Source organism: Oryctolagus cuniculus, chromosome 12, assembly GCF_964237555.1.
Source record: "Oryctolagus cuniculus chromosome 12, mOryCun1.1, whole genome shotgun sequence".
In the NCBI taxonomy this organism is placed as follows: Eukaryota; Metazoa; Chordata; class Mammalia; order Lagomorpha; family Leporidae; genus Oryctolagus; species Oryctolagus cuniculus.
In genome coordinates this window covers 86,393,396-86,414,733 of record NC_091443.1, presented here as the reverse complement: position 1 = coordinate 86,414,733, position 21,338 = coordinate 86,393,396, and the positions used below count along the sequence as shown (strand labels likewise).

Here is a 21,338-nt window from a genome sequence, read left to right as displayed (position 1 = left end):
CTTTTGCCCTAGAGGCTTCTGGGCAGGGCCAGTGACAGACGGAGACTGTGGTCCCGGACGCCGTCTCTACACTCGCCCACACTCGCCGGCAGCTCCAGCGAGCCGGGATCCCGGGTCAGCCGTGGCTACCTCTCACCTCGGGTCTGGGGCACCAGCCCCGGGGAAGGCTGGCCGTCCTGGCCCCGCCGCACGATGAATCACGTGTTTGGGGCTGAGCCGCTCCATAAAAGCAGCCCGGGAGGGAGCCAGGAATCCACAGAGCTACGTGCTCGCCGCGGCATCTGGGCTGTGCGCACGCGGTCCTGGTGCGCGCCCCACCGGCACCGAGCGCCGCCCGAGGCCAGGAACGAGCTGGGAGCGCCTGCCGGGCAGGTCCCCGAAGATGCCCGTCGGCAGCCTGCGCGCGGCCGCGGTCCTCCTGCTGGGGATCGCGCAGCTGCCGCCTTCCAGCGCAGCCCCGCGGAACGGTAGAGTTTCTGCCCGCTTCTCTCTTAACTGTCCCGAGCGCCCAGCCCCACCTGGACAGGGGCATTTCCCGGGGTGGGGGTGGAGGGCGCAGGGAAGGCATGGGGTCCAAGAGCTCGTTTGTATTTTTTAAGGATGCCTGGTTTGGCTTTGGAATGCACGACCTGCTGCAGCTGTGGCGGGAAGAGCGTTGTCTTTCAGACTGAGCTGGGAGTCGGAGGGGCGGGAAGGGTCCGCAGGGTCCTTGGAGTGGCTAGACGCTTCTCTTGGGGGCAGGTTGGGGGAAGGGGTGCGGGGGCTACTCTTCAGCCTGAAGTTTCACCTCCAGGTGGCCGGGACGACGCATCCCAGCCTTAATCATTGTTTTTCTCTGGAAGGGTTCCACTATCCTGAAGGCACACGTGTGTGCACACAGACACACACCTCATTTCTGACTGTAATTAGGGCCTTTAGCCCCGAAGGGCTGGAGGTGGCTGGTGCCCGGCAGGGGAGCAGGGGGTGCTGGCAGTGAGGACCTGCACTGGGGGCCCACCTGGGGCCCGTGAGCCACCAAGGCCGGGTTAAATGATCTTTTGGGGGCAAGAAGAGGCGGCCAGGCGTTTGCCTGCTTCTTCTGGGGGAAGACTTTTCCAAGGTGCGGTAAGTGGTGTGAGAGCTTCCTGGGGCTCCTGTTCTTGGCAGAGTTTGACTCAAGCTGTTGGGGACATCCGTAGGTGGGTGCCACAGCTCCTGACCTGAAACATTCACACAAGGCCCCAGGGGACTGTGATGGCTCAAAATCCATGCTCCCTGGCTCAGCTTCGGGGAGGGGGGGTGGCGGCTGGTCCTGCTCAGCAGCATCAGAGCCCCGAGGTTCCTTTCGTCCTAGTACCCCTGGTGAAGGACAGGGCAGCGGGGCTGTGAGTCTCTGTGGGATTGCTCAGAATTAAATTCGCATCTGCTAGCAGGCGTCTACAGCATCTCCCTCGCGCGTGGCCCAGGGAGGGAGACACAGGAGGTGGGAGAAAGAGTTACACACTCAGAGAAGTGGAAATCGATTTTTTAAAACTGCAGACTTTGACAGGATTTGCCCTCCCAGGAGAGCTGGGCTGAGGCCAGCATGTTCCTTAGAAATCGCCTTTCTCCTTAGAAATCGCCTTTCTCCTCCTAGGTTGCTCCGAGGCAAAAGAGAGAAACGGCCATTCGCTGGCCCCCTGTCTAAGGGCTTGCTGCTCCCTCACTGTGGGCAGCTCCCTCCTCCCCTCACTCTCCTTGCCCTCCCCCAGCCTGCCCCCCCACTGCCATTTCCAAGCTGAGGAGGGGAACAGAAGCTGAAGTCCACGCTCCCCGCTGGGTGGCCAGCCTGCCCACCCAGAGCCCCTGCAGCTCTCCCGGCTTTGTGGCTGCCTCAGCGGACGAGGCCACTGAGGTGAACAATGTCAGCATTAACCCCAGCGTGGGGAGGGCTTTTGGCTGAGGATGGGGTCAGCGTGTGGTCCGCCCCTGGCCTGGAGCACTGGTGCGTGTCCAGGGCAAATGTCCGGGGCAGGGAGGCAGAAGGCGCAGTCCGGCAAAGCCAGGGGGCTCTGGGGACAGCCTTGGCCTTCCCAGTTGCGTGGCTGTGAGGTAACCTTTCTGTGAGTTCTGCCCACACCTGGTGTGCGGAGCTGCGTGGTCCCGGGCCGCCTGGATGAGGGGTGCCGGCTCCCAGGACAGGAAGCGGGCAGGGCCCTGGACCTCTGGCCTGGATCTTAATGAATACCTTCTCCCGGGATGTTCCTTGACCTAGGCCATCTGGGTCTTCAGGTCTAACAGGCATGGGGCAGAGGGACCAAGTCATTTCCAGCTCCAGACGGAACACGTGACCCTTTTTGGGGAAGGGCCTGTCCCTTCAGGAAGCACCAAGGCTTGGCCGGGCCTGCCTCTTGGGTCAGTTTAAGCCCCTTAAGCCTCCCATCCCTAAAGCATGAGGCCGGGAACCAGGAGGTACCATACGTGAAACACCTGTGCACGTTTTGTCTTTATCTTTTTAAAGATTTATTTATTTATTGGAAAGGCAGAATTATAGAGAAAGAGAGGGAGAAACAGAGAGAGAGAGAGAGATCTTCTATCCACTGGTTTACTCCTCAAACAGCCGCAACGGCTGGCTGGAGTTGGGTGGGTCCAAAGCCAGGAGCCAGGAGCTTCCTCCAGGTCTCCCATGTGGGTGCAGGGGCACAAGTACTTGGGCCATCTTCTGCTGCTTTCCCAGGTGCATTAGCAGGGAGCTGGATTGGAAGTGGAGCAGCCGGGACTTGAGCAGGTGCCCATATGGGATGCTGGCATTGCAGGTGGTAGCTTTACCCACCATGCCACAGCGCCAACCCCCCCGCCCCACAGCCAGTTCTATGGCATAGTAGTTAAAGCCACCACCTGCAGCATCCACATCTAATAAGGGCACTGGTTCAAGTCCTGGTGGTTCCACTTCCTATTCAGCTCCTTGATAATGCACCTGGGAAAGCAGCAGAGGATGGCCCAAGTGCTTGGGCCCCTGCACCCACGTGGGAGACCCAGATGAAACTGGGTCCTGGCTTTGGCCTGGCTCAGCCCCAGCCATTGTGGCCATTTGGGGAGTGAACCAGGGGATGGAAGGTCTCTTCCCCCTCTCTCTGAAACTCTGCATGCAAATAAATGATTTTTTTTTTTTAAGGAAGCCTTCCTGAGGTCAGATTTGAGCTAACAGTGAACCAGTGTGGGCCCTGACCTTCACCCAATCAACTCTCAACTCACCATCTCTGCCTTGGTTACAACTTCTTCCCTGCCCTCCAGTCCCTGAGCCCCTGCATTCACTGTCATTGATCCCCAGAGCACCAAGACACGGGCACCAAACGGGCTTGCTCAGAGAAAGGACGGCAAGAAAGATTTCTGTGTCCCCAACCCCCAGAACCTGGGTTACCACCTGAGTAACATTTGACCCTGAGCTTTCCAGAACCTTCTGCTGGTGCCTCATCTGAGGACCGGAGCTCCAGTTCCAGGGGAAACTTGGCAAGCTCAGGGAGGGTGACAGGAGACACATGGTGTTGAGTCTGAGTTTTGATTTGGGGGCAGGTGCCACGAAAGCCCCTGGCCAAGGCAGGAGCTGCTTTCCTGGTGGCCTCCAGGATCTCCAGAAAATTGTGGGATTTTACAGCCTGGGCCTGCAAGTTCCCTGTCTGGCAAAGGGGCAACAACTGGCTTCCTGGGTCTCTGAGATCCATGGTCGTGTTCTACTAGTGAGCCCCTCAAACACAACACTGAGCGGAACTGTCCAGAAAAGAGGTTGGAGGTCTCTGTAGCTTAGTTCCAAGACAGTGTATTCTTTGTTTCCATTACTGTCCCAGTAAAAGGGTTGCTAGCACGCCTGGGGGTCAATGAATGTCTCCATCCAGACACTGCTTCCTGGGAGGCTGATCTCGGGATGTCACCTCCCATGGGGTCCACGGCAGGTTGGGCACAGGCGGTCTGTGGATCCTCTGAAATTAACTGACATGAACTTTTGTGTCTGGGCTGTGGGCACTTATGTGGAGAAAAGGTTCATCACATAGTAAGGTTAGCTTTATGGGGTCTGGGCTCCCCACTCTACTCCAAAGGGTGAAAAGGAACAGCGAAGATTGCCCCAGGTCCAGGGAACTAAAGGTTAAAGGTCAACACCTTGGAGCACGTGCTCTTGGGCAACTCCCTTCCCCTCCATGGACTTCCACCTCCTCACCTATAAAAATGGCTGTCAATGGGCTGTAGACCTGCGAGAGACCTAAATATTTCTCTTCCAGGGTAAGATTTCAATAAATCATGTCTAAACCTGAAAAAAATGTAATCGAAATGACATAAGCATGTTTTATAGGGGCATGGAGAGAATACTAAAAGAAGCATTTACAGACGATTCAGGAGCAGGCATTTAGCCTAGTGGTTAAGACAGCTGCCTGCCAATCAGAGTGCTTGGTTTCGATTCCTGGCTAAGGTTTCTGACTCCAGCTTCCTGCCAGTGCAGCCCCAGGGACAGTGGTGATGGCTCAGGGTCCTGGCAAGCAGTGGCTGTTTTGTATTCCTTGCTCCCAGCTTTGGCCTGGGCTCTGGCCCTGGCTGCTGTGGATATCTGGGGAGTGAACTAGTGGCTGGGCACTTTGTCTATCTTTCTCTCTTTTTAAAAATTTTATTTGAGAGACACAGTTGCAGACACAGAGAAGAAGAGATAGAGAGAAAGGGCTTCCATCTGTTGGTTCACTCCCCAAATGACCGCAACAGCTGGAGCTCGGCCAATCCAAAGCCAGGAACCTGGAGCTTCTTCCAGGTCTCCCACGTGGGTGCAGGGGCCCAAGCACTTGGGCCATCCTTTGCTGCTTTCCCAGGAGCATTAGCATAAAACTGGATCAGAAGTGGAGAAGCCGGGGCTTGAGCCAGCACCCAAATGGATTGCTGACATTGTGGGAGGCTGCTTAACCCGCTATGCCATAGCGCTGGCCTAGGGGTTGATATTTTGATTAAAAAGCCTTGTAGTCACAGCTCAGTCTTAAAACCAGGTACAAGCATAATTTGATTAAAATTCCCAATTAAATTCAAAATTAATGAAAACCACTGAAGCAATGGCATTAGACAGAATAATAAGAACAACAAAATGAGGATAAAGTAGCTAAGTAGATAATAAAGTTGGGGCAAGCGTTTGGTCCTGAAGTTTAATAAGATGGCCACATCCCATAGGGGAGTGCCTGGGTTCATTTCTTAGCTCCAGCTCCTAATTGCATCTTCCTGCTAATGCAGACCCTGGCTCAAGTACTTGGGTCCCTGCCACCCACAAGGGAGACCTGGATGGAGCTCCTGGCTCCTGGCTTTGGCCTGACCCCGGCCCCAGCAATTGTGGACATTTGGGGAAGTGAACCAGCAAATGGGAGATCTCTCCCCTCCTCCCTATCTCTCAAATTAAAACAAACACAAAGACCTCTTCTTTCAATTTTCAACACCACCATTGGCTTGGGTAGGAAATACCCCCTGTGATAAGTGACCAGATCATGGCCAGGTAAATTTAACTGCAAAGAAATTCCCCAGAGAGGAAAGGGACGGGAGATTCTTCTTCTTCCAGCTGTACCCTCAAAGTCACAGAGCACTGGAGGAGGAGCTGGTTTGCAGGTGCAGGGCCCCTTTGTGGGATGTGTCTGGACTCAGGGTCTCGGTCCCCTTCTGGAGGCAAAGAGGGAGGTGGGCAGGCAGGGTGAGGAGAGTACAGTTCTGCAGTAACTTTAAAGAACAGGTTTCTGATGCGGGAACAAAGTCCCTTGATACCCGGGGGGGCCGTGGAGTGGGAGGGGTGGGCGCCCTGCCTATGCTCCCGGAGCACTGCTCCTGCACCCTGCTGCCACTCTGCAATCCCAACTCCACTGAGGGCAGCAGCTTCTGCAGAGGAAACCTCTTTCCTTTTGCGATCAGTGGTGTGAGCCATTCTCCGGGGTGTATGGTTAGGTGGGGAAGAGCAAGCTGCAGAAGTGTGTTTCCAGTGGCCCGAGGCTGGTGTGAGGAAACAGGGTAGGGGTCATAAATATGCGGGTGCAGCTGTGTGCTGTGCAAGGGTACCCAGTCTCCCCGTAAGCCAGGGGTCCAACGGAAGCAGGGAGATAGGGTGGGAGGAGCAGCTTTCTCTGAATACATCTGGATGGCTTCGGGGGCTTTGTTTTGCTTTTGAAAGGCATAGAGACAGAGGTAGAAACAGAGACAGAGACAGAAACATCTGTCGCCTGCTGGTGCATTCCCCCAAATGCTGGCAATAGCTGGGGCTGGACCAGGCTGAAGTCAGAAGCTGGGCACTCCATCCAGGGCCTGCATGTGGATGGCAGAAACCCAGCTGCTGGATTCATCGCCACTGCTTCCCAGGGAATGTATTAGCAGGAAGCTGGAATCAGGAGCAGAACCAGGCCTGGATTCGAGGCCCTCTAATGTGGAATGCAGGTGTCTCAAGTGGTGTTTTACCCTCCACACCGAATGCCTGCCTTAGCTTTTGGGTTTTGAGCCATGTGCAATTATTCCTCATGCGTGTAATGAAATCTGGCTTCTTGGTGATGTCTGGGGGGCGTCTACTGAAGATGGCTGGGCCCCTGCTGAATCCCCAAGCCGAGCATGCGCTCCCTGGCCCGGTCTCTCGACACAGTTGCTCTGAGCAGCTGTTGATCTGACACAGACTCAGTATGCATTTTGATTTCTGGGTATCCATCTCCTATTCAGTCTCACCCATTTCAAAATAAAATCTGTAGCATTTCCCCTAACCTGTTCAGTTCAAAGTTCAATGGTGTTCATTTGCTTTTTTTTTGCAGGATCCAAGTGGACCTACGTTGGTAAGTAGCAATTTTAAATACTTTTTAAGGAGATGGCTTTATTTGATGAGGAACCTGGAAACTGCCTGCTCCGTGGGGGTGGGGGTGGGGGTGGAGGCTGTGCTCAGGTTGCTGAAGTGGATGCAACAGTGTCTCCAAAGAGCAGTTCTCTGCCGGTTGCATACCGCACTTTGTCCAAGCTGATGATTCTGCTCTGTGCACTTAACTGTGAGTCGCGATGTGAAAGCTGCACAATCCTTGGAAGATTTTTTTACCTCTAGACTGCAAAAGCCCTGGGCAGGAGAGCGCCCTTCTCCCTTGAAGGACATTTGTCCTACGAGAAACAAAGAATAAAGGGCTCCTTTCTGAAAGTTTGGCTCAGGCCCCGGAACTTAAGCTGTCAGTGTGTCTAGAACTGACTTCCTGTTGCCATGTTTCTGAATGGGGTGCTGGAGGAAGAGGTAGTGGCCAGTCTTCAGCTTCTTAACATGAAGCATGTGTATCCCAAGGGATTTGTGAGATGGGTCGGGAACAGGTCAGCACCTCCAGCAGGCCTGCAGGCTAAGCAGCTGCACGCTGGTTCAGCTGGAGGCTTACAGTGAGTTAGAAATGTGGTCACTGGCTGGGGGTGCAGGTGGAGAGAAGGGTGCCTGGGGCCTCTGGCAGGCACAGGCACCCCAGTGATGTCTCATAGCAGTGGAGTCACAGAAGACGCACTGGACACATTGTTTTGGCACACAGGAGGGGAGAACGGTGGAAGTGTGCCACCACAGTGAAAGCCAGACAGAGGTCTGATTTGCAGAGATTGGCCTTTGGATGTTCCTTAGCCTGGGAGGCACGGAAAAGTCGCTGAACCGACCAGCCAGCTGCCCGTGGCCCCAGGTCTTGTCAGCTCCAGCCCCGTGAAGCTTGGCTGTTACCAATGTACCTTGCGGGCTTATTAGGTACAGGCACTTTGCTGACTGGGTGGGTAATTAGGAGGGCAGGCTGTGGACTGTAGCTGGGAATTAATTACTTGGAGCTCATAGTTCAAAGCAAGATATAAGACGGAATAATAACGGAGAATAAGTAATTGGTTCCGTGCCCTGCTTGCTCAGAGGGGATGAGAGGGCTGGGGCTGGATGGTTCAGGAAGGCTTCCCAGAGGGGGAGGGCTCTCCCCTCCCTGGGCCTTGGGAGATGGGGAGAATTTCGAGGGTGGGGGGCAGTGCTGCTGGCCAAAGGGATGATGGTGTCACATGAGCGGGGTGGGGGGACAGGGAAGGAGGAGCAGGTGGTCTCTGAGGGAGGCAGGAGCAGAGGCTCTGAGGGCAGACACCCGGGCTGGGCGGGGGAGGCAGCCCAGGCTGTCCCACTTTGTCCTCTACGTGGACGGGCCGGGCAGGGAGGAAATCTGTGTCTCAGGAAGAGTAAGGCAGGGATAGGGGGTGGAGGGAGGCAGGAAGGTGTTTGGCCTTGGCAGGAGCCCTAGCCTGTGTGTTCCCTTCCAGCTTACAGGGCGGGAGACCTGGCAGGAAGCGGCGGCAGAGCTGGGAGAGCTTGCAGGGAAGGTGGCAGGCATGGAGGGACGGTGGGACTCAGGTGCTAGGCCCTACTCTGTGAGCGCCTCGGGAAGCCCTCGGGAAGCCCTCGGGGCCTGCTTCCCTTGTCTGTACCTGGACGAGGGTGTGTCTCCATGGGAGTTCCTCAAACTGCAGCTGGGGGTCACCTACGTCAGAATCACCTGGAATATGTTGCAAAATGCAGATTTCCAGGCCTTAGCCTGGACCTGGGGGAGGGAGGGAGCCTGAGAAACCTGCATTTCTAAAACATTCCCCCTCCATGTAACTTTCAAAATGTTTATTTTATTTTTTTTTGATTATTTGAAAGGCAGAAGGAGAGAGAGGGAGAGAGAGATTATCTTCCATCTGCTGGTTCATGCTCCAAAAGGCTGCAATGATCAGGGCTGGGCCAGGCTGGAGCCAGGAGCCAGGAACTCCATCTGGGTCTCCCACATGGCGCAGGGGCCCAAGCACTTGGGCCATCTTCTGCTGTTTTCCCAGCCACGTTAGCAGGGAGCCAGATCAGAAGTGGAGCAGCTAGAACTCGAACTGGTGCCCATATGGGATGCTGGTACTGCAGGCGGTGGCTTAAGCCACTGTACGACACTGTCGCCCTCCTCACCTCCACCCTCCACGCTCACCCCAAGGGACTCTTGGGCACATCTGTGAGAACATCACTGACCTGATGGCTCTCAAGAGCTTTCTAGCCCAGGAGTCAGAGGGTCGCCCCGTGTCTGCTACCACAAACACAAGCCAGGTGTCTGTAGGGCTCCCTGGCTCTGTTATAGCCCCAGGGGACCAGAGGTGCTGTGGACACTCCTGTGTGGCTATGCTAGGGCTCCCTGGGGGTGGGCTGCTCTGCACAGGAGCCCTTCTCCCTGACCTCAGGCCCCCCAGCCCTCCAGCTTTCCTGCCCTGCACGAGCAGAGCCACTCTGCTGAGGAGGCAGAGGGCAGAGTCTCCAATACAGGGAAGTGCACGGGGTTAGCACAAAGGCCAGGCTGGTGTTTATTAGTGAGGTGGGCACGCAGGATGTGCCGTCAGCCCACAGTGGGGACGAGGGGTGGAGAGCAGATGGAAGATGGCTCAGGAGGCAAACAGGTCCAGGCTGGCACCTGGCACCTGGGCTCAGCATGCACAGGTAAACAGAGGGCCCAGCAGAGGTGCTGGGGGGGAAGCGGTTTCCAAACAGTACAAGCTGCGCTGGATGGGGCAAGCCCGACCCAATGCCACCTGCTGCTTTTCCCAGAGCACAGAACTAGGCTTCTCTGCACGTAGACACTGCTGAGTCACCCTGCTCCAGGGCCTCCTGCTGCCTGGTGCACGTGGTGGGGCTTCTAGAAGTACAAGGAAAGGGAGCCCCCCACCCCCCTGGCCTTGAGTCACCAGCCGACCTCACGGGTGGCGGCACCCCCAGAGAGGAACATCTGACAGCTGAGATGGGCCCAGCCCTGCCCCTCAAGCAGCAACCGTGTGTGTGTGTGTGTGTGTGTGTGTGTGCGTGTGTGCTGGCTCAGTCACAAGGGCAAGGAGGACAAGGAGATGAAGCAGGGCCCTCCCTGCTGGAGATCAGCCCCGCAGCCATCCTGAACCGGAGGGCAGCTGCAGGCCAGGCTGTCATGTGAGCCGGGGACAAACTCCTGCCCGCTAAAGCTGATCTAAGCTGCTGAAAGGCAGAGAGGCCTTGCTGGGCGGGGGGGGGGGGGGGGGGGGTGACGGGGAGGTGCGTGCTGGTCAAGTTCGCGTCCTGGGCTGTGCTTTGTGAAAACGCGTCAAGCTGTTTACGGCTGATGCAGGCACTCTTCTGTGTGTCATGTTATACTCCAGCAGGGAGCTCACCGATCCCGGCTGGCTGGGACAGTCACTCTTGCCCTGACCCTGTCTTCGTACCTCAGAACGCAGAAACGCAGTGTGTCCAAAACAGCAGAGCAACCAAAGAAGCATGAGGGTCTTGGAACTAATGGCCAGAGGACAATCCCCCCGAGCAGAGGCAGGCACGGCATGCCACCCCGATGATCTTAACCCTGGTCTCGTGGCCTCACGTGTGAGCAAGCTCAGAAACAGGCAAATCCCACTGTTTGCGCATGACCAGGGACACGTGAGACAAACCCTAAGGGAGCTGGACAGCAGAGGAACCTGGGCACGTCCCGCCTCCAGGGGGCGACCACGAGACCATCCCAGCAGGGCACTGTGGGGAGATGGCAACCTGGCCCGGCTGCACGGCCCTGGGCGATGGCAGGACTCCGCGAGACCCACACGCTGCCTGTGCCCCCTCGTGCTGCTGTGTCTTCTCCGCCCCTCGGTTCCTCTCCCAGACGACAGATTCTCGGTCTTTAAAGACGTCCCTGTAGAAAGTAGGACAGGCTCATCTGTGGGGGCAAACCCCGTTCTCTCGCCCCCCTACCCAGGTCCTCCAGGCCCGGGCCTCCACCTGCCCTGCCACGGTGTTAAGTTCTGCACACCCTCTCCAGCCCCTCCCCAGCAGGAAGAACTGGAAATGGAGCGCACGCACGAGCTCTTTGCTTTCTGCTCTCCAGCGGTGCTAAAGGTACCACGTGAGCTGCAGAGTAGAAAGCAGGCCTGGGTGGGAGCAACAGTGGGGGAGCTCGTGCAGTGACAGGGCTGGCACCCATGGGTGCTCCTGCCTTGGCAGAGGTGGGGTCGTGTAGCCTGAGCTGCCAGCCTGAGGCTGAGTAGGAGGCACAAGAAGTGGCCAGCCATGTGTTTCCTGCCAGGGAACTCAGTCTCCAGGCCCCAGTCTCAGGGATTTCCCCGGCGGCCAGCAACCCAGCCCCCCCCCCCCCGCCCCGAGGAATTCCTTAAATCTGGGCTTCAGTTCTGGCTACTTCTAACGCAAGTTGTGACATCTGCGCTGTGCACACCCGCGGAGTTGCAGGATCGGGGGTTTGTGTGTGTCCTGGGGGATCTTGGCCTGTGGCTGCCCACACGCCTGTAATGTGGGGTGCCCAGCGCACCGCGGCAGCTGAGCAAACAGCGTTAGTTCCTGAAGACAGGGCTAGTGGCCCCGGGGGCTGAGGCAGAAGGAATGTGGTGTGCCCAGAGCCCAGGCCCAGGCAGACCCCCGTGGACACAGCTGGCCGGATCAGGCTGGCTGGCCTTAGCAAAGTAATTTTTCCATGCCTCCGTTTCTTAGCTACAAAGTGGGAGTGGTCACGGCGCCTCAGGGGTTGCCAAAGCGTGGTCTCTGGACTGGCAGCGTGAACATCGCCTGGGCTCCGCATGCCACTATTGGAAGTGCAAGTTCTCCACCCTGGCCCGGGCCTGCTCACTAATCAGACACTCTGGTTTGCTTTGCTTCATAGGCTTGTGGTGAGGCTCAACAAGATCAAACAAGGGCAGGCGCATGGCAGAGCAGCAGGTTAAGCCTCTGCTCCGGACGCCCTGTCCCATATCAGCGGAGTATGTGGGATGGGGTCCTCCCTCTGTTTCCCATCCAGCTCCCTGCTAACGCACCTGGGAGGCAGCAGATGATGGCTCAAGTCCTTGAACCACTGCTACCTACAGGGGGGACCTGGATGGAGTTCCTGGCTCCTGGCTTAAGCCTTGCCCTGATTTCTGAGGGCACTGGGGGAGTGAACCAGCAATGGAAGCTGTCTCTCTCCTTCTCTTTCTGTCATTCTGCTTTTCAAATAAATAACAAGCAAGGCCCTATTTAGTGGTTCTAAGACACTCACCTTCCCCCAGATTTTAGCACCTCTTTAAGTGGGACACATTTCACCATCAGTGGCACCTAGAAGCAGTAGATATGGGGTCTGGTCCATGAACCAGCATTGAGAAGCTGACACGATTCGTTTCAACCGGTAAGGAGTGGTGGCTGGCTGCGCCCTGGGCAACGAGGCATGCAGGAGTGATGGGAAGTCAGGTTCGATTTTCAATTATAGCTCTTCCCAACTTCCAATCAGTTTATGGTTTACATACAGGCTTTCGTGGGGTTGGGTCACTATCTCAAGTACTTACAAGCAAAGGCACTTAGGCACGATGTTTTTGGTGGACGCAAGTCCTCTACGGAGTAACCGTTCCCAACCGCCTGACCGGAATTCCATTTGTGCCAACCAGGAAGGAACAAACACCAGCCGCCACCTTTCCTTAGTGTCTGTAAAGGTTGACTCAGGGCTGGTATAACCCTGAATGAAACGGTTTGTTTAGCTCACCTTCAGGTTCTAAATGATTTTGCAATCACGTGATGAGATCAGCTGTGCGACTTCCGGGTGAGATGGGGGAGTCGGTCCACTGGCCAGCAGGACACCTGTGGATTCACGGCAAGAGGCCCACGCTGTCCCCTCTTTCCGGGGTGTGTGGCCAGGACGGGGATGAGATCTGCTTATTGGAGGCTGTGGTGATGTTGGCAAATGGGGGAGGGAGGGACCTGGTGTTTTCACAGCCTCCTTGGCACTCCCTCTTCTGGAAGCTGCGTGAGAAGTGGAGAAAGGAGGGAGGTGACTCTCAAGGTTGTGGAACAAAGGTGTTTTGTAGAGTGAGGCAGTCATGCAAATGACTATTTACCCTTTTGGCTTTGGCCACCAGGAAGCCCAGGAGCAAACTGGAGGCCCCAACTTGAGTGAATGTCTGTTCTCCTGTGGTCCGCAAACCTCAAGAACCCCTGGGTGTTTGTCCTTGATCCTGAGCTAAAATCTGATGGTGACAAACAGATCTTCAAGGTTTTACTTTAGAACAAGCCCTTAGAATAGTGGGTCCCACTTTCTCACCATGCTCCTATTCTGCCCCTTCCTGAACTGCCACGGATAGACTGTGGTTTAAAAAGTTTCAGTAGTTCAAAGTGTCCCATTTGTAATTGATCAAAACAGATGTAAAAACCGGTCACAGTTTTCAATTCACCTGAGATGACTGGTGCACATTCATCTCACAGATTTGTTTCTAACAAATTGTTTGTTCGTTTGAAAGGCAGAATGACACACAGAGAAAATCTTCCATCCACTGGTTCAGTCCCAAAATTACCTGAGCGGCCCAGGCATGGTCCAGGCCGAAGCTGGGAGCCCAGAACTTCATCCAAGTCCCCCACATGGATGGCAGGGGCACAAGCTCTTGGGCCACCCTTCTCTGCCCTCCTAGGTGCATTAGCAGGGAGCTGGATCTGAAGTGAAGCAGCTGGGACTTGAACTGGTGCTCATATGGGATGCCAGCACTGCAGGCAGACTTAACCCACTGTGCTACAATGCCAGCCCCTTCTCAGATATTTTTAAAAGTGAATTCTAAGTGCCAAATGTCAGACTAAAGAACTGGACAAGCACTGGTGCTAAGGAAATGAGACGAGGGGGCGTGGTCCCTACGTTTATGGGACTGAGATTCTGGGGGAGACAGCAAGTAAGCAGAGCCTTAGGATACAGGGGAGAGACCTCACTTCCAGTTCTGGGGAAAGGATTGGAGGAGGCTCCCTGGAGGAGGTGATGTTCCAGCTGAGACCTGAAGGACACCTACGAGCTAGGCAGGCAACCTGTGCAGTGATCAGCCAGGGAGCTGCTGTGTTCTGGGGATTGCCACGGACCTCAGCGAGGAGGCCAGGGGCTTGGGGGAGGGCCCAGGGCTGCAGCAGAGTGTGGGCAGCCCATGAGCCAGCGGAGGAGGCCAGATTTCCTTCCGGAGGCTGGATCATTGAGGCAGGAAACTGACAGCACAGATGTCATTCAGCCGGAAACAGAGATGCCTGGTGTCATTGGCTGGTGCAGCCTGGCAGGCGGTGAGTGCCCCATTTGTTCAGGGCTTCACAGGTATTCACATGGGCGCCCAGACTGCCCTTACCGCCGAGGTAGGGCCCGGGGAGGCGGGAGTGGATGCCAAGCCCTGCCCTCATCTACAAATGAGCCCAGAACTTGGAGCTCTCGGAGGTCCACAGCAGAGAGCAGGAGGGGCAGAGCCAGAGTGGGCCTCCTGATTCCCACCTGATGGACTTTTATTTTATACCAGGCATTCAGTGCCCCGCACAACACATCACGCCATTGAGGAAATGCAGATTTTTTTTTCAGAAAGTAAACAATGTAAAATTGGCAGGAACAAATTATGCCACCTTCTTCCAGATAAAAGGCTTAGTGGTTGAAGAAACACAATAGACTTAATGCTTGTTGACATAAATAAACACTGGATAGGGTTGGTTGTGACACACTCGTGGGAAATGGGGATCAAGACTCATGGGGTTGCTGGGGGTGGGGGGAAGTCAACGGAATTCACTCCTCTTTGCTGTGGGCAGAACCCAGCCGGGACAGGTGTCCAGGGCCCTAGGACAGTCCTGGATCAGTGCCCTTTGTGGAGGGATAGGGAGAGGATGGTGGCTGAAGGGGCATGCGGATTGCAGCTGCAAAGGGCGCAGTGGAAGCGAGAACAGAGTAGAGGACAGCCTCAGTGCAGAAAGCCAGGGAGGTGGGTTAGGACTGGCCTGCAGGCCTGGCAGGCAGCGACCTTGTGGGGCCACCTTGGATGACCACAGCCCACTGGAGGGAAAGAGCCTCTTTCCAATGTTGGAATCCATGCAAAACTGTTTCATAATATGTGTTTTTCATGAATTTTGTGGAGACCGTTTTGCAGCCATGGATTTCAAAAAATTTTGCACCAACATAAACTTATCTTGTAATCCCATTTTCCTGTGAACCTCGTGATGCACCCTGGCGTGTTCACTGCCAGCTCCCTGCTAGGAGCTGTGCTTGGGTGACGTTGTAAAGTGACTTACCAGATTTTGTAGCTGGAGCCAGCTGCGTGCAGAGCCGCTCCCACCCCAGAGATGCAACGTCAGGAGGAAGGCAGGTGGGGAAAACCATCCAAAGCAAATTTTTCACCATAAGGGAAATAGCTGTAAAAACCAGCCAGAATGCTACAGGTTAGCTGTCAGAAAGGACTTCCCGTTGTCAAAGCTGAGAAGTGCAGCATTGGGTCAACATCAGGTCAACTTTAGGGCCCCACCCTAGGGACTGGCAGAAAGTTCCAGTCTTTTATCAGATCCCCACTGGTTATTCCCATTCCCCCCCAGGGAAAGTTTACAAAGTCACCAATCCCTCCATAGCTGCGTCTCCCCTTCAGCTCAGGAGCCTGGAGCAGGGCTCATCTGAGGGTCACCCCTCAGCACCTGGGAACTCTGCCTGTTGCCCTACTCTGCACTCTCCAGAGCCTGTCGGGAGGCTGCTGTGGTGAGCATGAGCTCAGAGCGCAGTCTCCCTACTTTGTGGCGATGGGACTTGGGGGTGTCCTATTGAGTCTCAGCCCCCTGCCCTGTGTCACAGTGTTGTTATGCAGATTAAGGTAATTAATACATGTTCAACACAGGGGACAGGACTTGGTAAACCATGGCCCACCATTGTGTCTGCAAATACAGTTTCTTTTTTATTTATTTATTTTATTTGAAAGGCAGAGACAGAGAGAGAGGTCTTCCATCCACTGGTTCACTCCCCAAATGGCCGCAATGGCCAGAGCTGGGCTGATCTGAAGCCAGGAGCCAGGAGCTTCTTCTGGGTCTCCCATGTGGGTGCAGGGGCCCAAGGACTTGGGCCATCTTCTACTGCTTTCCCAAACCATAGCAGAGAGCTGGATTGGAAGAGGCGCAGCGGGGACTTGAACCAGCACTCATATTGGATGCAGGCACTGCAGATGGCAGCTTCACACATTATGCCACAGCGCCAGCTCCAGCAAATACAGTTTCATTGGAACAGCCACGTCCATCTGTTTGCCTGTTCTCTGAGGTGCTCTGTGCAGTGATGGCAGAGCTGGCAGCAGCAGCAGACACTGTACAGTGTGCAGAGCCTGACATATTTATGATGTGGCCTTTTGCAGAAAAAGTCAGCTGACCCCTGATAAAGAAAGGTGCCCAGCACATAGTAAGTGCTCATTAAATGGTAGCAGCTTGGAAAAGGAAAAAAAAATCCCAAACTATAGAATTTAACAAACTTGATTAAGGAGCTGGGATACCACAAAAGCATTATAACCTAAGACAAAACCCAAAACAGTTGTATCTGTTGTCAGTACTCCCAAAGGGCTGTGATCATATCCTGCCTCGTCCCCAGACGGGTGAGATGGGTCCATCATGCTGGAGCGCCCAGCCTCACTCTCCTGGCCTGGGGTCCCCCTGGACTCTGTCCTCCCTTCCCTGAGGCCAGGTCCCCTCCTCTTTCCTGCTCCAGGATGACTGACAGCGACGGCCTCCAGGTCCTCCAACACAAGCTCCCCTGCAAGGTGTGGGCGGTCCCTCCTTCCACATGGCCCAGACAGGGCGCCCACAGTCGTCCACCCAGGCTTCCGGGGCTCTGCACTGCTGACACTTGGAGCCAGCTCATTGCTTGCTGTGGAGGTGCTCCTGGCTGATGCAGGGTGTTCAGCAGCACCCACCAGAAACTGGCAGCATCCCTATGTTGTCACGGCCAAACATGAGTCCAGACATTCCCAATCCCTCTTGAAAAGCGCTGGCTTAGTCTAAAATAATAGCACATGCTACATGTTCTCTGTGTCTCTCTGCCTCTTAAATAATTAATTTTTAAAAATCCAGCTTCTTGGGGCCTGTGTTGTGGTATGGCAGGTTAACCCATTGCTTGCAATTCTGGCATCCCATGTCGGAGGGCTGGTTGAGTCCCAGGTGCTCCACTTCAAATCCAGCTTCCTACTAAGGTGCCTGGGAAGGCCGCAGAAGAGGGCCCCAGTGCTTGGGTCCCTGGCAGCCAGGTGGGAGACAGGATGGAGTTCCTGGCTCCTGGCTTCACCCTGGCCCACCGTGACTGCTGTGGCCATTTGGGGAGTGAACCAGCAGATGGATGATCTCTCTCTCCTCTCTCTCTCTAGGTTGCTTTGCCTTTCAAATAAATAAATAAATAACTCTTAAAAAAAAAAATCCAGCTTCCTGCAAACCTGTATCCTGGGAGGCAACAGAAGATAATGGCTCAAGTTCTTGGGTCCCTGCCACCCACATGGGAGACCTGGGTTGAGTTCCTGGTCCTTGGCTACAGCCTGGCCTCATTCCTGCTGTTACTGGCATTTGGGGAGTGAACCAGTGGATGGGAGCTTGCTCTTGCTCTCTCTCTCTCTCTCTGCCTCTCAAATAATTAATTACATTTTCATTAAAATAACCTCACAGGAGGGCAACAACTCTCCATTCTAGGACAGCATAAATTGACTCTAGAGAAACAGTGTTCTTTGCAAACACATAGACCTGCTACAGTTGCCTCCAGTCGGTACCACTGGATCACTGCACAGAACGCTGAGCGCCCGGACAGAAGTGTCCACCCTTTGGGTTGCTACTCTGGGCTGCTCCAGCCCTGGCAACTGGAAGGAGCTGCTGGCAGCTTTAAAATAATATTTGTCCACTGCTCCATTTACTCTTCCCACCCACCCTTGAAGCGTCTCTTTGTGGGCTCACCCCTGGGGGGTCAGAGCCAGAGCCCTGGCCTCCAGGGGACTGATAATGGAGGGGGAAGCGGACATGTAAACAGGAAGTGACCATGGTGCAAATGAAGCGCAGTGGACACAGATGCAAAAGTAAAGGGGCACAGAGAACTCCATTGTGGGACTTCTGGAAAGACAAAGGAGTTAGCAGGCCCCGGAGGGCGTGAGTGTTTCTGTACAGGTGCAGTGTGAGGACGGCATCCAGCCACAGGCAGCAGGAGCTCAAAACAGCAGGCGGGAGCACGCGGCTCGGCTTGGAGAGTCGGGGTGGCAGCAGCCGAGTGTTTGAGGCTGATGCCCGGGAGACAGTTCTCCGTGGGTCTGTCCTCACACCTGTGAGCTGGGGCACCAGCGGCTGTTGCCCCAGACTTTCTTTTCCGGAATGTTGCATAGCACCTTGGAGGACTGAACAGATCTGTTTGCCATCAGTCTAAATGCTGATGTCTTCCTCAGGGGGCAATGGGGGCAGGGACAGGCTTGGCTGCCCCTCTCTCGAAGACTGAGAATTCCTGAGCTTCAGGTGTCTCAGCCACAGCGCTGAGCAATTTGTGCGTGTGGGTGTCACCTGGCCCTTATGACATCCTTGTGTGGACTTGGAGCTGGAGAAACTGGCGCAAATGTTATTCTGGCTACTGCTGTGAGTATTAAACCGTGCTTTGACCCTGATCCAGGAGTCTCAGGTCTTCTGCCAGTAGCCGTGAGACTATGGCAGACTAACTGAATAGCCTGCAAATAAGATAAAAGCCTTTGAGTTTCCATGGAGTTTGACAGGCGGTAGGAGAGAGAGCAGAGCCTGCAGAGGTGGGTGGGATCCTGGGGGTCTTGTGAGCTGCACTGCAGAGCCTGGAATTTCTACTGAAAGCTGGAGCAGCCACTGGAGGACTCTCCCCTGAGACACTGCTGCATCTTGGGGGTGTGAGTACGGAGAACGGAGGGCTGAGGAGTGAGTCCGGGGAAAGAGAGGTGGGGCGAGGGAGAGGGGAAGGCCAAGCAAGCAAGCGGCAAACCTCACATGGCCCTCGGCCATTCTGTTTCATATCCAGGACATAATCTAGACAACCCACTGCATTTATTTGTGGTGTCATGGCCTTGACGTTTCTGAAGCACGTAGTCTCTGCCACATACAGTCGCTGCACCTGATCCCGTAGAAGTCCATCGGTGCGGGTCTGTCTGGGGATTCTCATCATGGGAATCAGGTTGGATGCCCTGGCTCACTCTCCAAATGCTTGCAACAGCCAGGGCTGGGCCAGGCCAAAGCCAGGAGCCAGGAGCTCCATCCAGGTCTCCCATGTGGGTGGCAGGGACCCAAGCACTTGAGCTATTACCTGCTGCCTCCCAGGACGTGTATTAGCAGGAAGCTGAATCAGAAGCGGAGCCAAGACTAAAACCAGGTGCTCTGATAGAGGATGTGGGTGTCCCCAAGCAGCAGCTTAACCACTGAGCCCAGCTCTCCCCTCGGACTTAGTGTTTTAACATCTAGCACAATTCCTCTGTCAACGGGTTGGAGCAGATCAAAGAGAATCAACATTATTTGAGCTGGGAGAGGTCCTCAGGCCTGGCTAGTTTCCATTATCAGTGTTAGGCTGTTACCACTCCTGCAGCTTGTTTAACTTGCTAGTGGTTTGTTGTTCAAGAACGAAGCACTTCTGTGTACCAGGCTCTGTAGCGGAAGCAAGCTGACCGCCCGATGTGGGGGTTCTTGCTCCTTGGTGAGCAGCAGCCACCTGGAGGACTTGTTCAGCGACACAGGCTGGCGCCACGCCCACAGCATCTAGGTCAGAAGGGGTGGGGGTGAGAATCTGCATTTCTAGTGAGTCTCTTGGTGACAAGGGTGATGATGATGACGACGGTGAAGTCTGTCCAGTGTTTGAGAACTGCGGGACTGTTGGGGAGGAGACAGCACTACTGTCCCAAGTGCAGGTTCACAGTGAGTGAACCCGAAGGCAAGGGGTCCTGAGAGGGAGGAGCAGGAACAAGCGGGCTGTCGCCCACGGACCTCTGGCAGCCTGTGCCCCTGCCTTCCTCCAGGTAAGCACCTGCCTTCCACAGGGAACCCAGCAGAGGCCAGCGCCTCCCCAGGCAGCAGGATTGGGAGAGAGAGGACCACTGGTGGTGGCTGTCGGGGGAGGGTCCCCAGCTCCTCTCTTCTCGCCTCCAGCCTGCACTGCCAACCCCGCACTATGACGGCTGAGCCCATGATCAAGCCTCCTTGTCAAGCTGACCCAAACGAAAATTGAAATGATACAGAGATGGGAGTTAATAGGTGGATTAAAGCACCTTTAGACACCTGTGTTTATTGAGCTGTAATGTAAAACCCAGAGAAGAAACAGTGGCCCTGCGGTGGCATCCAGCTTTCAGCTTTCTAAGTCGGGAGTGACCCGCAGCCTCCCAGCCCTGGCTCACAGGCCGGGCCCGCGTGACTGACACGGAACCTTAGCAGAGGGAAAGCTCCCCTGTCACTTTGATTCCTTGACCTCTGTTTTTATATATACAATCTGAAGACCTTTGATCACTCATTAACCCACAGGGCTGGTAGCCTTGTTTACTTCTGGGCAGGCCCTTGCGGGCTATGGCTGGGCCTGTCCTCTTGCCTGAGTCCAGCAGATCTGGCCAGCCGCTGTGGGGTCAGCATCCAGCCAGGATGGATGCCGTGGGGACCCCACACCACGCACTGGTGGGCTCAGCTCCCTGGAAAACCTGTATATTTTTCCATCACCTTCAGAAGTCAGCTGTGGTGGCCAAAATGGGCCTTAAACACACTTTAGAGAGTGGCTTTGACATCTAGTTTTTGGAGGTGGCTTTGAGGGACATGATGCTGTCTTCCCCTCACAGTGGGGTCCCGTGGCTCCAGCACTGAGGGCTGATCCCAGACAGCAGTGGGGAGCGGCCCCTGACAGGCAGGTGGAGGAATCCACAAGCAAGCGCAGGGTGGTTCCTGCCCAGCCGTGGGCCCTGGCCCTGGCCCTGGCCCGGGGAGACTGGGGGATGCCAGGCTCGTTCTGAATCGGTAAATCATGTGACAGCTGAAGGCCACATGCTCTCTGCTGCAGCAGGGCCTCTGAGCTTGCTGGGCCCTCCTGCTGGAGTGCCATTCCTTGGGATTTGCCACGGTTGGCTCCATCCCAACTTGAAGGGCAGATACCTCCTCCAGGAAGCCTGCCTGCATCACCTGCTCCACAGTGGTCTCTCTGATTTTCTCCATCACAGTGCTTAATTCCCTCACAGCACTGATGGCAGACTGCACTACTTGATTTGAGTATCGGTTTACTTGTTAGCTATTCTCTGTCTCCTCCTGTGGCATGTGAGCTCCACAAAGACAACTAGATATATTTTCTTGTTTTTTTTTTTTAAGATTTATTTATTTATTTTATTTGAAAGTCAGAGTTACAGAGGTCTTCCATCCTTTGGTTCATTCCCTGAGTGGCTGCAAAAGCCATGGCTGAGCCAGGACAAAGCCAGGAGCCAGAAGCTCCACCCAGGTCTCCCTCATGGGTGGCAGGGGCCCAAGCACTTGGGCCATCTTCTGCTGCCTTCCCAGGTGCATTAGCCAGAGCTGCATCAGAAGCGAGGCAGCCTGGGCACAAACTGGCCCCCATATGGGATGCTGGTGTCATGGGTGGTAGCTCTACCTGCTACACCACCATGCT

General features: G+C 55.2%; 1 protein-coding gene and 1 long non-coding RNA gene across 4 annotated transcripts in view; one reads left to right on the top strand and one right to left on the bottom strand.

The window, feature by feature from the left end:
* Positions 1 to 245: 245 nt before the first annotated feature.
* CA12 (carbonic anhydrase 12) overlaps positions 246 to 21,338 on the top strand; it is a 47,857-nt gene continuing 26,764 nt past the window's right edge. The window contains exons 1-2 of one of the 2 annotated variants that reach the window (XM_017347899.3): positions 246 to 467; positions 6,759 to 6,779. In XM_017347899.3, the coding sequence (XP_017203388.2) occupies positions 383 to 467; positions 6,759 to 6,779 (106 nt within the window). In that variant the 5' untranslated portion in view covers positions 246 to 382. 2 annotated transcript variants of the gene reach the window in all.
* On the bottom strand, positions 3,075 to 19,726 carry LOC127483768 (uncharacterized). Of its 2 annotated transcripts, XR_011380932.1 has the most exons (5): positions 19,346 to 19,726; positions 14,999 to 15,118; positions 12,471 to 12,727; positions 11,994 to 12,049; positions 3,075 to 10,643 (listed from the first exon to the last, which is right to left on the bottom strand). It is a non-coding gene; the product is annotated as an uncharacterized lncRNA (long non-coding RNA). The 2 variants fall into 2 exon arrangements; XR_007910407.2 differs by lacking the exon at positions 11,994 to 12,049 and having other exon boundaries at positions 19,346 to 19,722.